General features: G+C 41.6%; 1 protein-coding gene across 2 annotated transcripts in view; it reads right to left on the bottom strand.

The window, feature by feature from the left end:
* Positions 1–16,377, bottom strand: part of ARHGEF28 (Rho guanine nucleotide exchange factor 28) — a 276,974-nt gene that overhangs the window by 14,455 nt on the left and 246,142 nt on the right. For both annotated transcript variants that reach the window (XM_031446715.2, XM_064481524.1), the window contains 2 exons: positions 14,798–15,283; positions 13,374–13,674 (listed from right to left, as the gene is read on the bottom strand). In XM_031446715.2, coding sequence (XP_031302575.2) covers positions 13,374–13,674; positions 14,798–15,283 — 787 coding nt within the window. The remainder of the gene's footprint in view (positions 1–13,373; positions 13,675–14,797; positions 15,284–16,377) is intronic.

The following is a 16,377-nucleotide window of genomic DNA, read 5'->3' as shown; positions in this document are numbered from 1 at the left end:
CGCCCTGCACTGGGTTGGACGCCAGGGAAACCGAGTTGAACATGATCTCGTCTCAGCACCCAGGAAGTTTACCGTCTGTACAGGCACTTTGAAAACTGTTTCAGTTTCTTAAAAGTTAAATAGGCATCTATTCCAGGAGGAATTCTATTCCTAGGTATTTAGCCATGAGAAACAAAAACATAATTCACAAAAAGTCCTGGACAAGAATGTCTATAGCAGCTTTATTCCTAAGAGCCAAAGACTAGAAATAAGCCAGGTGTCCATCCACAGAAGACTGGGAAGTAACTGGGGTAAATTCATCAACGCAAGATTCCTCAGTCATGAAAGGGGACCAACTATAGATTCATGCCACAGTGTGGAGGCATCTCAAAAACAGTATGCGGAGCAAGAAAACCTGGGCACATCAAGGTACACTGTATCTGATTCCATTCCAACCTAGAATAAGCAAAATTAACCTGTGGTGATGGAGAGTAGATGGGTAATAGGGAAAACAAGTGACAAAATATGGTGGAAAGTAATGCAAGGAGCTACTGGACACTGTAAAATCACAAGGAGAGCTCGTAACCCAGATCGGGAGGGTCTGCATAAGCACCTGGAAGAAGTGACGCTGGAGTCAAGTCTTGAAAGATAGGTAAGAGTTAACCAGGTTGGGAATAAAGGGCAGAGGAGAAGAGATTCCTGACAGGGGAAACAGATGAACGGAAGGCGGCGCTGGGGGGGGGGGGGCGGGGAGCAGAGGGGCTGCTTTCACATAAGTGAAGGAACCTCACGTGGCTGGACCACAGGGGGAGAAAGGCCGGAGCAGCACGAGTGGAGGCTGTGAGATCAGAGGCCAGATCAGGCCTCCAAGCCCAAGCACATCAGCTCCTGTGCTGCTTCAGCGATGACTGACTTCAGCACACGGTGCACTTGAATAAGCCCAAGAAAGGTCTCCAAAAAAAGCCCTAAGAGGACTGGACATGAACCCTTGTCCACAGGCCCCAGTGCTGGCCTGGGGCTAAGCAAAGCTCTATCATAAACTTATTGTGTTGGATTTGGTTTTCAAAAGACAACCCACGTGGTAAATCATGTTGGGATATGTATGTCATTTGGATTTCAATTGTTCCTACAGGAGGAAAAAATACATTTGAAGGGTGTGCCACACACAATGAGCTTCTTTCAACACCCACTCACAGCAGTGGTTTTTTTCCAGTGTATTTTAAGGAATAGAAGCCCTGCAAGATTCTGGGCTGCAGAAGAGGATGCTGTGGTTAAATCGGTTTGGGAAGTGCCACGTTCGGAGGTTCACAGTACACAGGAGCACAATGGAAGTTTTGAAGAAGCTGTGTAGTCCCCAAACCACCATTTCCCAATAACATCTGACTATGGGAACTTTCTGTCATGTGCTGCGGAACATTTTTTGAGAAGTGTCTATTTAGATAATACTCAAATGAGACATAATACATCCTTCAGGTCCCAGAGCAACCATTTTGGAAGCAACCCAGAGGCTCAAGTGACCGAATGCACTTCCTGACGATTGACTCCTTTCTTAACACAAGATGTAACAGTAACAGTGACAACAACTGTGTCTACCGAGCGCTTCCAAAGGTTTCAGAATTTTACATTTTGTCTTGTAAAATCCTCATACTACCTACAAAGTAGACACTCTCAGAAGTCCAATTTTATAGATGAGGAAACCGAGACACCGCAAGTTTAAACACTCACTTAAATGTTCACAGGCAGTAAATGACAGAGGCAGGAATCTGAACCCAGGAGCAATTCCCAGGCCTTCGAGCTCAACCCCCGTGCTCGGCAGCCATCTCCACTGTCCCAGCATAACCAAGTGCATTCACGTGTTCATGCGTTCATCGGTGAATCCATTCATTTATTCATTCATTCAAATCCCTCCCTTAGAAGTAAAGCACCAGGAAATGCACTTACAGTTCATGACGCTGGAAAAGCATCATTTTAGTCTTTTTACTGAAATTTGGTTTAGGAGAGGGAAGAAAGTAGATTCTTTTCACCTTTAAATGACAGGGAAATACTGCATTGATTACTTTCCTCACAAGAACATCTATCTTGCCTTGATCATTTTGGTCAAAAATGACATTGTTAGACATGTTTCCACCCTCGTGTTTTGTTTTGTTTTTTTTTCTGGGTCAGTGTTGAATCAGTCATTCAATCAAGCCTATCATGAAATACATTTTCTGAAAATTTCCCAAACTGCACATCCTCAAAGTTAGCCAAGAGTCTAAAAAAACAAAATAATCATCTCTAAAACTATATCTACCATATCTACATATCAAAATTTCTTTATCCTTATTTGAAGAGGAAATATTTTAATTTGTTAAAACTCTTCCACATTCTTACCAGAAGCAGTAACTTCTTTGAGTAGGATCACTTTAACGTGAGTTTTCCCAGTACTTTGTTAGCTTCCAGGCTCACACAGTGAAGATTTAGGCTTTTGTCCCCACGTTCATTAAGGTAATCAATTCACACCCAGCTCAGAGCCAAGGGAGCCCATGAAAGACAAACGTAGTACCTGATCCTTCCTGATGCTTTACCTCAGGCTGCTTGTTCAGTGCATAAAATAACTAAAACTTAAAAAAAAATCTTCGCAGGTAGTTGAGTGGATACCCTTAAAGGCGGCCAAACACGCCCCCCCCCCCCGCCCTTGCCGTGTTGCCGCTCCTTACAAAGGGGAGGGGGCCCAGCCCACAGTCCTCAGGGGGTAACCGCACTACCCCACACCGGAGCCCAAAGGCAAAACACGCCCTCACCACTACGTGCTGACTAACAGACCATCACATTTTGGCCCAAGCGTTCACTGTCTTCTCCTTCCAGTTTCTGTGCCAGTGAAAAGTAGTTTGCATATGCGAAACTGTTTGAGTATATTTTAGAGCTCATGCTAAACAGAAGAATGAAGCATCCAAAAATACAGGATGAGCTCTGCTTTGGGTATCATCTATCATGCCAACCTGGATAAATTCACAAGGAATTAAAACCAGGACAGCTTTTTTCGGTAGGAATAAATCCATCAAGAGTCAGAAGTGTAACCTACTCACTGGAAGTAACAACACAGCTCTGAAAACCTTTAGTTTCTTAAAAGGTACAATCTTAATCAGATGGAATATACATTTAAGCTTCTATATTTGTTATAAGAACATCCTCAAAACAGAACCATATGGAAACAAGTATAGAAAACACAATCTACACATATCCAAGAGTTTAGGCTTATATAATTTTAAGAATATTTAATACCTCCATATTTACTATGCTAAAATAAGAAAAAGAAATCCAGCAGAGCTGAACAGTTAACTGCAAGGGTACATCTGAGATGACAAGAATACAAACCTAAGATCCTAAACACACAGATTCTAGAAGCGTTTGGCAAAGCCAAGTACATGAAGCCTCTTCCTCCTTGACTTCTAGTATCACACCATCCCATCTTCTGCCATCTGCCTCTAGCAAATGTCAGTGCCAGGATGGAAACACGCTTCCTTTCGGAATCATTCCTACAAAGACTCCCCCAAATAAGGCTGACTGCACTTCAGCACGATTGCCCTGAATTCAGGGGGAAAAAAACCCAAACCATGGTAATTGTTTCAGTAATTCCGAAGAATCCAGAAGCCCTCCCACCTAGATGACTGGTATCTAAACTGAATGAGATAAACATTCACAGACTCCTATATGACAGCCCAAACCATCTTTGAGAAAGAGAAACATCAAAGCTCAGAACGTACAAGAAAGGACTGAGGCTTCCAAGGACACATTAGAAAACAGAATATTAAAATCACCTGCTCCTTTGGAGTTTTGCATGGAGTGGTCTCTGAGCATGCAACTCGTGTTTTTTGTTGCTGGTGGGTTTATGAGACGCAGAGCACAGGGCCTTTATTGCAGTGTTACAACGTTCTGTATGATTAATTGATTGCAAATCACCACACAGGGTGCCAAGATCAGTGGTAGGAAGCAGGTCATTAAATAAAATGAAAACTCTGCCAATGTTTTGCTTGTAAATGTTTCTTCCAAAGCCTTACAACGGCCCCAGTCCCTACAAAATGACCTCAGTTCACCTGGGAAGTAAAATCTCCTGTATTCTTGGCAGATGAGCCAAATATTCTATATTTAATCCAAACCTCCAGTATGTTATGTTTTGGGGGTTGGGGGGGGGAGAGCTGTCGTGTAATGAAATTTGCACAAAGAGCTATGGAAAAGAACTACCATGAAAATAATTAAATTTTGCACAGTCTTAGCGTGAAACTGTTCAGTAAAAGGCTCAGAGTCCTCTCCTGCATAACTTGGAACCTTGTAAGACTACATTTTTCCTTAGGTAAAACTTCAAACCAAGCTTTAACATTTCAACTTAAATTGAATTAATGTCTCATCCAGAAGGAGAATGGATATCCTGGTCCCGCATCCAGGGAAACTCCACAGTGATTTATCGTGGCAAATTAACATCTCTACAGATCAAAACTCAGGCCCCGGCTTAATTATTATCTGGCTCGACGTCTGAGCAGAACAACAGGACAAGACTTCTCCCCTCAACCAGCTGTTTCTGGGTACTGACCTGCTGAGAACACACAGGTGCCTTTCAGTCAGTCCGTCGGTCTAGGGTAAAGCAAAGGGAAGTATTTCTTAAGATGCCACCGCCCTTAATTTTAAGATTGCTGTAATAAATATGTGATCTTTCAGGCAATATTTGAAGGCTGACAAGTAGAAGGTGGTGCCAGGGAAACTGGTCCACGTTCTAGGAGTGCACTTAGCTACACAGATACTAATTGTCTTGCCTGGGGAGATACACTGGGCTGTTAAACAGGATTTAGCAGAAGAAAAAGCATTTATGAAAGTGTTTCATTGATGCTGAACTAGCTGCCCGTGTTTAATTCACTGGTGTTCGAGCTACTTTACAGTTCAGAAAGAAATACCCCAGCGAATAGCTAGGCTGACTAACTGTTATTGATGTAACAATTAAATGCTACGTTGTTTATGTGCTGTCTTCCTAACTCATTTCTACTTGTTGGGAATAAATTAAAGCATTTTATGGAGAATGTGTTTTAACTTTTGGATTTTTCAGTGACTACCCAGGGCCATTGGTGGCTATATGTACAATGTTCTAAAGGGGAAAGTAACTCATAAAAAGATGCTCTCTAGAGTTGAACAAACTGGTAAACAGGACTGTACACCAGAAAACAAATTTATTTTGACATTAATGAGGAAGGAAAGTTGGTAACTGTTAAAGTATGCTACCTGGAATCCAGGAAGGTCCTCAAGGCAAACAATCTTGTAACAACCTTATAGTTACCCTGACATTTTAAGGATGCCATCTAACATATACTCAATTTAGGAAAGTTTTGAAACTCACCTGATCCAGGTAGCCAGCCTGTGTGTCTTAACCCCACAGGTCTGCTGCTTTTCCTCAACCTCTTTCAATGCCTCAGTCGAGTCAGGCTGTGTGGCTCAAGCTCACAGTTGCTTTCATTCCTGCTAAAGAGTGTAGACCTTGCCTCCTTCATTCATGGCGTAATTATTTATCAGACGTTCATTATATGCCAAACACTGTGCTTGGTGCGTGTGTGAGAGCGATTAACAAAGGAGATACCTGGAGTTCCCCACCCCCTTGAAGCTTATTCTGCAGAAGGACAGGGAGACGTAACGTACATTATTACACATGTAATTGATTCAAATTATGAGAAGTGCTAAGAAGAGGTGCTTCCGGGTGATTCTGAGCCTTGATTTTTATCAGTTTATCCAGGACCAACAAGGACAAATCAATTCAGGATAACTGAACTCAAAAAGAGATGAAGGTCATAAACCAGAACACAATTTTTACATTTAAAGTGAGAAATGGTTTAAACCAAAATCCTCCTCTTGGGTGTCCTCAACATTTTCTATCTGGTAGGAAAGCCTATTCAGGGAACTCCAGTATTATTTGAAGTTTCCCTGAGGATATGTTGATATAATGCAAGCATTCTGTAGATGTGGAAGCTCTACACGCCACATTGAGGTGTTTAGTCTTTTTTAAAAAGATTTTATTGTGTATTTTTAAAAATTCTTTTTTACTTTTTATTTATTTAATTGGGGGGGATTAGGTTTACTTATCTATTTATTTTTAGAGGAGGTACTGGGGACTGAACCCAGGACCTTGTATATGTCAAGCATGCTCTCTACCACTTGAACTATGTCCTCCCTCCGAGATATCCGGTCTTGTTGCCAGAATATTTCTTACATTTGGTCCTGAAAGCATGGCTGACTGATGCAACCTCTTCCTCTACAGAGAGCAACAAGGGGAAGCAAAAAGCTGTGCTTCCAGGACGTCCCCGCAGGACAGTGCTAGTGATACACTAGCAAACGCCTCCACTTGGAGCAGTAGGGAAAAGAAGCTAACCCTTTATATCCTAATGTATTTCCATTCTGAGTAAAAAAAAAATTCTGCAATTTATGGGTTTTTAAAACATCGTATTTTAAACTATTAGCTTCCTACTGACATTTAGGGGACACTTTCACTTCTACCAGCATGCTACCTTGGAATCACAATTACAATGAATTCTTTCCAGCAGGAAGGGATGAAGCTGAAGTTCACTGGATCCCAGAACATGTGTGGCTTTCTTTTTCTTTTTCTTTTTTTTCCTTTTTAGAGCTTAGGAATCACGCAGCCGAGTTAGCTTTTGAACTGAGGATCTCTAACATCAAGCCCAGCACTCCAGGCTGGCAGGGCGAGAACAGACAACAGGATGGCCGCTTTGGAATCACCAAAGGAGAATGTCAGATAAACAAACCTGCAGGCCCAGCCCAGTCCTACCAAATCAGAATTCCTGAACAGAGGAATTCATACTTTGACTGCCTTCTCCCAGAAACCTGATGCACAGCCAGCTACATTGCCCATGGTTCCAGCAGCCAATCCCACCCCTGGCATCTTACTTCTCATCAGCCTCATAGTTAGAAGGTGACCCTTATAACCCATCACAGGATTTGGGTAGCTGGAGATGGGGGGTGAATTTCTCTGTGTTTTAAGCCACTAGCCTTAACTCCATCCACTATACTCAACTCCATTTTTCTAAATTCATCTTTTCACAGAGACTGAATGAATAAAAAGTTAAAAAGAAAAGTGTCTTATCAAAAAACAGAGACAGCAACCACCGTCTCACAAGAGTGTTGTAAAGAACAAATGATACCATTAACTTAAATATGTTTCTCAACGGCATGAAGTGCTGGTAACATTACATGATTAATTCCTCCCAAGGTGAACTAATTGGGATGAAACTTCCAAGCCAGGAGGACTATAACCTCCTCAATTTAAGTGAAGAAGAAAAATCAGTTAGACTATCTGTTTTCACAAATAAAATTTTACTGGAACACAGCTAATCTCCTTCCTGACGTATTGTCTATGGTTTCTTTTGAGCTACAATGGAGACAAAGACCTGAGGGACTGAAAAGACGAAGGTATTCACTGTAATCCTTTAAGGAAAAATTTGCTACCCACTGAAACAGACGGTCATATTCTCCTTAGCTGAGCACTCTACATCTTAAGCAAGCCCTAGAAATGGAATCATCGTGGTTAGATGGACACAGGGGTGAGTGAGGAGAGAGTCCCCAGATCCTGCTTTGTAGATGTGATGCTGTCTCTGCCAGTCTTGGATCATTGTCCCAGGAGTCACTGAGAGTGAAAGGAGCATGCCTTATTCTGCAGGGATTTTGGTACCTACATGGTTACAATCTTCCTTTCCAAACCCAACCCTTAATCCCTTCGAGAATAAAGCCACACTGCACTAGAGAGGTCAAATATGTAACGCATAGATGACAGGTGTGTACGTACATGCTTGTATACACGTACATGCATGTAGAGTTTTTTTTCATATTTTAAGTTCAGGATGACCCAAGGTCAGGCCTATCCTCTGGAATCCTTCGTACTGATACACTCTCGCTCCAGCAACTTGTTCAAACCAAACTGGAACCGAGGCGGGGACGCAAAGGCAGCCACACGGCTGGCTGGCTGCCTCTGAATCCACCCACCTGCTGGCTGTGCTCTCCCATGTGTACTGGGCTCTGTGCGCCCAGGCAGGATGGCCCTGGCCCAGTTGGCTCACAGCCAACCTGCCCCCAGAGAACGATGCCATCAGGAAGCTGGCAGGCAGCACCGTGGCTCACCAGGCTCTGCAAACAAATGGCATGTTTCCCTTTCCTGGTACAAAATCTGCAAAAGGTGAAAGTCAATCATCCACACTTGTCAGTGAGAAAGATTAAAATGAAGTCTTTGAGCCCAATTATTTACTCTCTTGTCATGACGTCGGTTACTGAGAGCAAGCAGTACTGCAGTTTCCTTTAAAATGTTAACCAAAGTGACAGCCAAGATTCTAGAAGAAAAGATAAAGAGCTGATCAGTGATTTCCCAATTGTGATTACAGATCTATCTGGATAATAATTTGATGTCACAGTGAATATTCTCAGCCTCTCAGCTATGGCTTTACTTAAGCAATCCAAAACAAAGGCAGCTAACATTCCTACCAATCACAGAGAGAGTTCAAAATTCCCAAAGCTCCTTAATTAAGGTCTAGGTTTGGAAAAATGGCCTAATGAATCTATAGGCAGTATTTTCTGCCCTAATTTCTGTGTTGACACAGGCTTGATAGCAGATACCTATATCTATAAATATAAAGAATATAGATATTTATCATAATTTTACTGTCATGAATTTTTAAACAAAATTTAGTTCACTTCCCTAAGCAAGTTTTTTTTAAAAAGTTCACACTGTAGTTAAATTATAGCTCAACTTCAGTACAGTTTTTTTTTTTAATTAAAGCTTTCATGGCACCTAAAAATAGCAATGAGGAAAAAAATCATTTTTCTTTGTTAAAGGCTGAATTGTGTTCCCCCCAAAATTCATATTTTGAAGTCCTAATCTCCATTACCTCAAAACATATTTGGAGAGCCTTCAAAGAGGTAATTAAGCGAGGTCATTAAGGTGGGTCCTAACCCAATATGGCAACTGTCCTTTAAGAAGATGAAATTAGGACTAAGATTTGGACAGAAGGAAGACCATGTGAAGACAGGGAGAAGACAGCCCTCTGTAAGCCACGAAGAGAGGCTTCAGAAGAGCCAGCTCTGCCAACACCTTGATCTTGGACTTCCAGCCTCCAGAGCTGTGAGCTTCCTGTTGTTCAAGCCCCCCCGTCTGCAGTGCTTCGTTATGGCCGCCCTAGCCATCTTATACATCCACCTTTTCAAATGCTCCTTTGTCACTGAAGTTTATATAGTATCTAATGCCAGTTTCAGTTTTATGGGAAATTGCCTGTAGGTCTTTGGCAAAGCTTCTTTCCACACAGATTACACAAATAAGGTGCCCATTTCTGAATTATAAAATATTTTTAAAATATTAGAAATTATCACATACTCACATCTTAAAGACTATTACTTAGATACTAACTACAGCATGGCTTTTTACTTGGAAACTTTCTATCATATTTCCATATGCAAAAGACATGTCACTGGAAGTTTAACACAGCTGTCTGTATTTTTAGAAAAGAAGAAACAACGCTGCCAAGATAAAATATTCTGAATACAATGCTTCGAATTTTGAAAATATTTTGATGGGCACCAAATTCCAACATGTAGTGAAAAGAAATACCCTTTTGGAATCCAAACTTACTCAAGTTATCCTTTTTTTTTTTCCAATGTCAACTACATGACTAACGCATACATTTGGTCCTTGATTTAAATTTTATCATAGGCATTATGGCAAAACCATGATGCTTTAACTACATTGAAGAGGAGCTTTTTAGGTAACCTGCAAATATTGAGGCACAGACAAAAGTATAACTGAAAAGGGAAACTAAGAAGATTTCAGATTAATTAGCATACCGTATTTTCTCTGTTGATCAATGAAAAGCCAAATAGCATAAACTAACAGTGACACTAAATAAGTAGTTCTAGAATTCTAAAAGCTAGGTGAGGAACAAAGGCACACAAAAAAGTGTTTTCTGTTGGTTTTGCCTTTAAGAAGAGTAATATACAGTTGAGCAATTCTTGGAGCCAATTATATAGCATTTGTCCTACAGGGACTATATTGTTTAAAGAACTTCAGATTTTCTGTAGTCTTGGCTGGTGTCCCTCAGAGGCGTTCTGGTTAAGTTCTTAACTCAACCATCCCCTCCACTATAAATAAAATCAAATACCAATTTGGATTTAATGTTCAGACATTAAGAATTTTGTTCACAAGACAACTTCCAAAACTGGAAAGTAAAGTTCTTTCTAAAGTATTACCTTAAAAGACATTTACAAGTAGCATGGGGCTATTATATGGACAATATTTGAGAAACAAATGATCCTTAAGAAAAGGTGTCTTATGGGAAAAAAAGTGAAGCTAAAGGGTATTTATGATATCTGAAGATGTTCAGAACGCATGCAAGCACTGGCCACCACAGTCCAAATGATTTGGAAATATTTTCTAAATGGTAATATTAACAAAAGAAGGAAGGGAAGAAAACAACAACAAAGAACTGGCCATTGGTCATGAATATCCTGCTGGCATTACAATAGGATTTATTCTGGTTCTACTCCAGCTTCTCTTAGAGGACAATTTTAAACAGCTTTTTAGAAATTAACAACGTACAGTGTAACGGTTCAGAGCCTGGGCTCCGTAACCAGTCTTCCCTGTTCTACCTCCGGCTTTGCTATTTACTAGCTGTGTGGCCTTGGACAAGTCACTGAACTTCTCTGTGCCTCAGCTACCCCTCTCAAATGGAGACAAGAACAGAATGATCTCAGTGGAATGTTGTGAGTACTAAATGGGCTTCTCTATGTTAAACCTTAGCACAGTGCTTGAAATTTGGCAAGTGTCATACAACTGTTGGTGGCAGTGGTGGTGACAGAGCAATTCAAACACCAATTTCACCCAGAACACAAAGAGCCCAGTAACATGTCTGATGAGGTTGGCTTGAACAAACTAAATGACAATTCCAAGCTGGGAGACAGCTAAACACATTCGAGAATTTTATTTACATACAATTTTTTTTCCACCAGGCTTACCGTTCCCAAAATTCACATTTCCACTGATCTGAGCTGCTCTTACGCACCCAGTACTAGAACAGAACAAAGAGCAAACCATTCTTTCAGAAGCTGCCTGAAAGCAGCTGACCTGAAGGCCTACTGATGAAATCAAATCACAGTTAAACACACATTTAACAAAAACACCAGCCAAGAACATCAGAGGCAAATTTTGTTAGCCAGAGTGATGGTCACTGACAAGCACTCGCCCAGAGATACAGCAGCAAAATGTGGAAACAGAAGATGCTGACACTGCACTGTCCTCGATTCTAGCACAAGGACTGTCCCCCTTCCACCAGCAACGCCTGGACCGGTTTCTTCCAGCCTCCTCCTGTCCCCCCTCCCGTCCCCAACTCCCTCCCTGGGGCATACGTGGAGAGCAGAGGCTGAGGCTATGATGAACACCATCAGCGGCTTATTTTGAGCTACTTTCGATTCTGAGAACCGTGAAAGCTCTGGAGTGGCTTGAACAATTTTATCTGGCCCTGACAACCCTCTTAAGAATATATACCCAATTTTCCTTCCACCTCCCTATCACCTCCTCCTAATCTGACTTCTGTCTCCTCCAGAAACTGCTTATCATGCTTAAGTAAACAAACATAAATAGAAGTTTTTGACTAGTTGCAAAACTCCAGTGCCGAACAGCCCACGCTGCATTTCTGATCTAATCCCTATTTGCACACACCAGGATGTTCCTGAGAGATGAAGGCCGAACTTGGTTTTGCTCTCTTCTATCAATGTCCTGGGTGTCCTTGGCCTACACCAGACACAAGATCTGAAGCATTAAGTACATTTTCTCTGCATTTCCCGGGGTTACATTTAATTCCTCATATGTGGAGAGTCTGGTTTTGTATATAATCACTGTTTATTTCCTTAGTACATTTTCTATCTCCTGCAAGTGTGCTGTCAAATGTTTAAAAGCCTTCTATTTTAAAGCACAAGTCGATAGGAAAAGATGGGAGACATAGAAAATGTAGAAATACGTCTTTTAAACAAAAGCAGAATGTGGTTTAATTCAAACCGAGCTTCTGAATTATCCCAAAGCCAGTATGCAAAACCACACTTAACAATGTAGACGGCACTGTGAACGGCAACTTAATGAATCCACACAGCAAAGCCACGTGGACCAAGAGAAGGCATTCTGCAGTATGATCGTTACGGCATTAGAGCTGCAAGATAACACATTAAAGGGGTTACATTTTCTACATGCTGCCTATTTTTAAAATCTCAATTTACTACTTCTTGCATTTTTTTCTTTTTTCTTTAAAGAACATTTGAAACGATACTTTAAAGAACTAGTTCATTGTCTCCTATCCGCTGACAAGAAATAAGAAAGTTGCAGCAGTGACTAAATGAAGAATTACCCACTGCTAAGTATCAGCATAATTTGGATTAGTAAGACCTCTACTTTCAGGCAGTGTCAGAATTATTACTCTCTAATTCCAAGAAGCTGAACACATTCAAGCGTTTCCATTCCTGAAAAATTATCCTACTGACAAACTACGAATATACAAGAAGCCTGGAAACAAGTCTGTGTCCAGTTCTGAAGAGCTCGACCTCACTGCTTGTTTCATGTTTCTGAAACATTTTGCTGTCGGTGATTTATTTCACATCCATGTGGCCGGCCATTTGTTTATTCTATCGCATGCCATCTGTTTTTCGGTAGAGAGGTTTCAAGTTCTTCTCATTCCCTACTTCATATCCCACGGAAAACAATTTATAATAGACATAGATTTAAATCATTTGGATACATGTGGAGCTGGTAACTGGAGCTGCCTTTCATTTCTATTTGGCAAATGCTTTAATGGGATTAGCAAATCGTGTTATTATGAGGTACTTATGGAGACACACCACCTTCTTTTTTAAAACAATGACAAATGATGTGAACAATTTCATTTTGGGTGTTTAACAGCCACAGAGAAGATTTTTACTAAGGTTACAGGAAATTTCCCCAAGAGACGATAAAGCCCTACTACAAACCCTGTCCATCTTTTATTTCTGAGAGTCAACAAGTATGTGGATCAGGATGTGGTCGGGTCTACAGTGAGGAATAAATATCAAGTTGCTTCACTTTTCAGGGAAAGTTATCATTTGACCCACAGATCTGAAAACCCTGGCTAGTTCTCCTATCTTGTTGGCATCCTCCAAGCTCTCCAACAGTGGTCTCATTTGCCAGATAATCACAAACCCCCGGACTTCCCCAAAGAAAAGTTCATGCCACAAACTCCAGCTCATCAACACCGATTTATTCCCAGTCTAGAGCCCACTTTGATTTGCTCTAAAGAAAGAACCAACCATTCAGAGAAACAGCTTCTTGCAGAAACTCTACAGATGATGATAAAAGCATTAATTACCATTTTTACAAGGATCCTCGCTGCTTTGGTGGAGAGGGGGTATCTGATGGCAGGACCCAGCGGCTATCCACAGTTCATGGCTGACATCCAAGGGCTGAGAAAGGTCCATCTTGAGGTCCACTTGATTTTCATTTGTCCTTAGCAAAGCAGAATGAGACATATCTCGGGGGTACGTGGCATCCTGATGGATATCTGATGGAGTTGGTTTGTTGAAAGTGTTAAGTGACATATGTACTAAAGCCTCATTGATGAAGAATGAATTTTCATGACATAAACTCTCAGATCGATTAAGTTCCATTACCTGTGTGAGCAAAAAGAAAAAATACAGTAACTTCTCCAGCAATCTGTGTAAGTTTTATAAAGTATTTATTCTGAATAGAATTTAGCAGTCAAGATTTTAATACGAGTGACGTCGAAAAGGATATTACCCTTGATCCTTCCTCCCATCCCCTTTTAATGGGCTGGTACCAAAACCTTCCATTCACAATGCACAGCGTGTTTCAAAAGAAACAAAAACCAAACCGAAAAAACACAAGCAGTGGTGCTCATCGCCACTAAAGTGTGTCTACTTTAAGGGAATAATATTTTCACTTTGGCTAAATAAAAGGTGAAAACATTCATGTATACATAAGGTATTTGCAATAAATGTAATTTAGCCAGTTTGAAAGGAAAATCAGATGTAACAGATCATTCTTATAAGCTTACCAACTTTTACAATTTTATGTACTCTCAATGAAAAGTATGTATGTGCACCTAGTACAGAAAAGTAAACTCCTGGGACAAATGGAACTGCCAAGCATGGTTAGAGAGGGTGCGAAAGGAAACACAGAACCTTTGGAAAGATTTTATCCAGTACAATCGTTAATTAGTATACGACTCATGTTAACTGTTATTAGGGAAATGAATTTTGAGTTTACTAGGTCAAATTTACAAAAAGAGAATCAGCTTGGAATAACAGAAAAATATTATACTTATTACATTTAGTACCGCTGCACATTAACAGCTAACTGATCTACTAAAAGATCACTCTAAACAGAACTCTGATGACTAGAGCCTATAAAGGGGGTCCTTCAACTAGAGGAAAACCAGCATTGCTCGCAGTGAGCACGCGTCCAGGACAAACTAGCCTTAATGGGGCAACTTGCTTCTGTGTTTCTTCCTTTGCATGAGGGCATCTCAGAGTCCATGAACCCATGATCCAGCAGCACCGAGGCCCTTCAAATGTCCCTATTTCAAGTCAAGATGCCTATGCATTGTCTCTGAAGGTTCCCAGCCTCTGCTGCCTACATACTGATGAACTCTTGTGAGCTCTTACAGGAGCAGCAAGAAGATGGATGTTTGGTCAATGGCTCAACAACCAGGATGAAACCCGTCTCTGGGAAGCTGCCTTACACTCTGCTTTCGTAGGCACGGAAGACACGTACCTCCATGCTTCCCGGGGAAAACGCTGAGGGAAGGCTACTCTGCCGGCTGTGTTTCCAGCCGCACAGCAGGCTCTGCTGGGCCCGCATCCTCTCCCGCTCCCTCTCCACCAGGCGCTGGCCCTCCCGCAGCCGCTCCAGGTTCTGCTGGTACTCCTGGAGCTGCTGGTCCAGCTCCCCGCGGCTCCTGAGCAGCAGCTCCTCCTGCGACTGGCACTCCCGCTCGCGTTCCTGCAGCCAGCTGGCCTTGGCTGCCTGCTCCCGCTGCTGCTGGTCGCACCTGCGGTGCCAGCGCTGCTGGTCCTGCTGGAACTGATGCTGGAGCTTGTGGATGTTGGCCAGCTCCTCCCGCCGCTTCTCCAGGTTGCGGTACCTCTCCTGGTCCTGAAAGGGGCTGCCTCGGAAAAAGGGGCCGGGGGACAGGCTCTCCTGCTGCTGGAGCACAAGCCTGTGGATCTCAATGTGGCTGTCCTGAATGGTCAAGGCGGCCTGGCGGAGCAGAGAGGAAGAAAGTGAAGGCTTCCATGTTGTTTGCACCTTGGGGTGGAATGACCTCTAGAAATCATGACCCAATTATTCTCTCTTAATATTTCTGTCCCTTCCTCTAAGTTACCTCCAGAGACTGACCTTGGCCCTGCAAATAAGCTTGTCTGCACTTCCTCAGTGGTATGGCCTGGGATTTATGTACAAAAGAAATAAAAGCACAAAAGCAATACTCATCCTCTCTTCTGGAAACATGGTTTATTGCTGGTTGCTGGATAGTATTTAAGCAAGTGTTCTGAAGAAGAATCCAGTACCTAAATTCATGAGACTCTGCATTCCTGTGCTATGTCTCATTTTCTTTCTGAGGTCTCTGGAGTCAATAATTCAGGAGAATTTAAGAATCTATATAAATCTGGTAGTACCCTTTGAGCCTCAAACCAGAAATTACTTAAGCTATACGACATATGTGGAGACATAAAAATAAAAGTCAACCACTTGGAAGCTTTCGGTAAATAATCTCTTTTATGATATAACGTCTGCGAAGACAGTTAATATCTTATTTAGGAGATATGTAAGTGGAAAAACTAGTCTCCTTACTGTTGCTTCTTTGTATTACAGCAGGAGTGGCACACAGAAAACACTCAGCTGAAATTCATTTGCTTAATGGACGGCTAAAAGGAGGCTGTGATGATTAAAGGAAGACAGGTACCCTCAAACCCAAGGGGACATCACTAACTAGATTAAAAAAACATTTCTAGTTATGGTATCTGCCTATGAAAAGTTTGGCAGTATCACGGGAAACAACTGCCAAGTTTTAGAAGGATTCCACAAAACCAAGAAAAACAATCTCTGCGAATGCCCTTGGAAGCTTTTAATTTTAGAAGTTCCCACTGAAAGCACAAAGAAGCAGGGGAGGGACAACTTGAAAATGGCCACATACTGGTTATGTGTGTGCGTTGTGACCCATTAGGAGAAGTTATTACTCTCCTGGGGATAAATTCTCATTTTTCTTTCCTAAAAATTTTAAAAACTGTCCATATAACAGATGCTGGGAAGATGGGGACTTGACCAGTAGTTCGTTGCTAAATCAGCAGTTTCCT

This window comes from Camelus dromedarius, chromosome 3 (genome assembly GCF_036321535.1).
Source record: "Camelus dromedarius isolate mCamDro1 chromosome 3, mCamDro1.pat, whole genome shotgun sequence".
Classification (NCBI taxonomy): Eukaryota; Metazoa; Chordata; class Mammalia; order Artiodactyla; family Camelidae; genus Camelus; species Camelus dromedarius.
The sequence above is the reverse complement of the archived record's forward strand: the minus strand, read 5'-3'. Positions and strand labels throughout refer to the sequence as shown.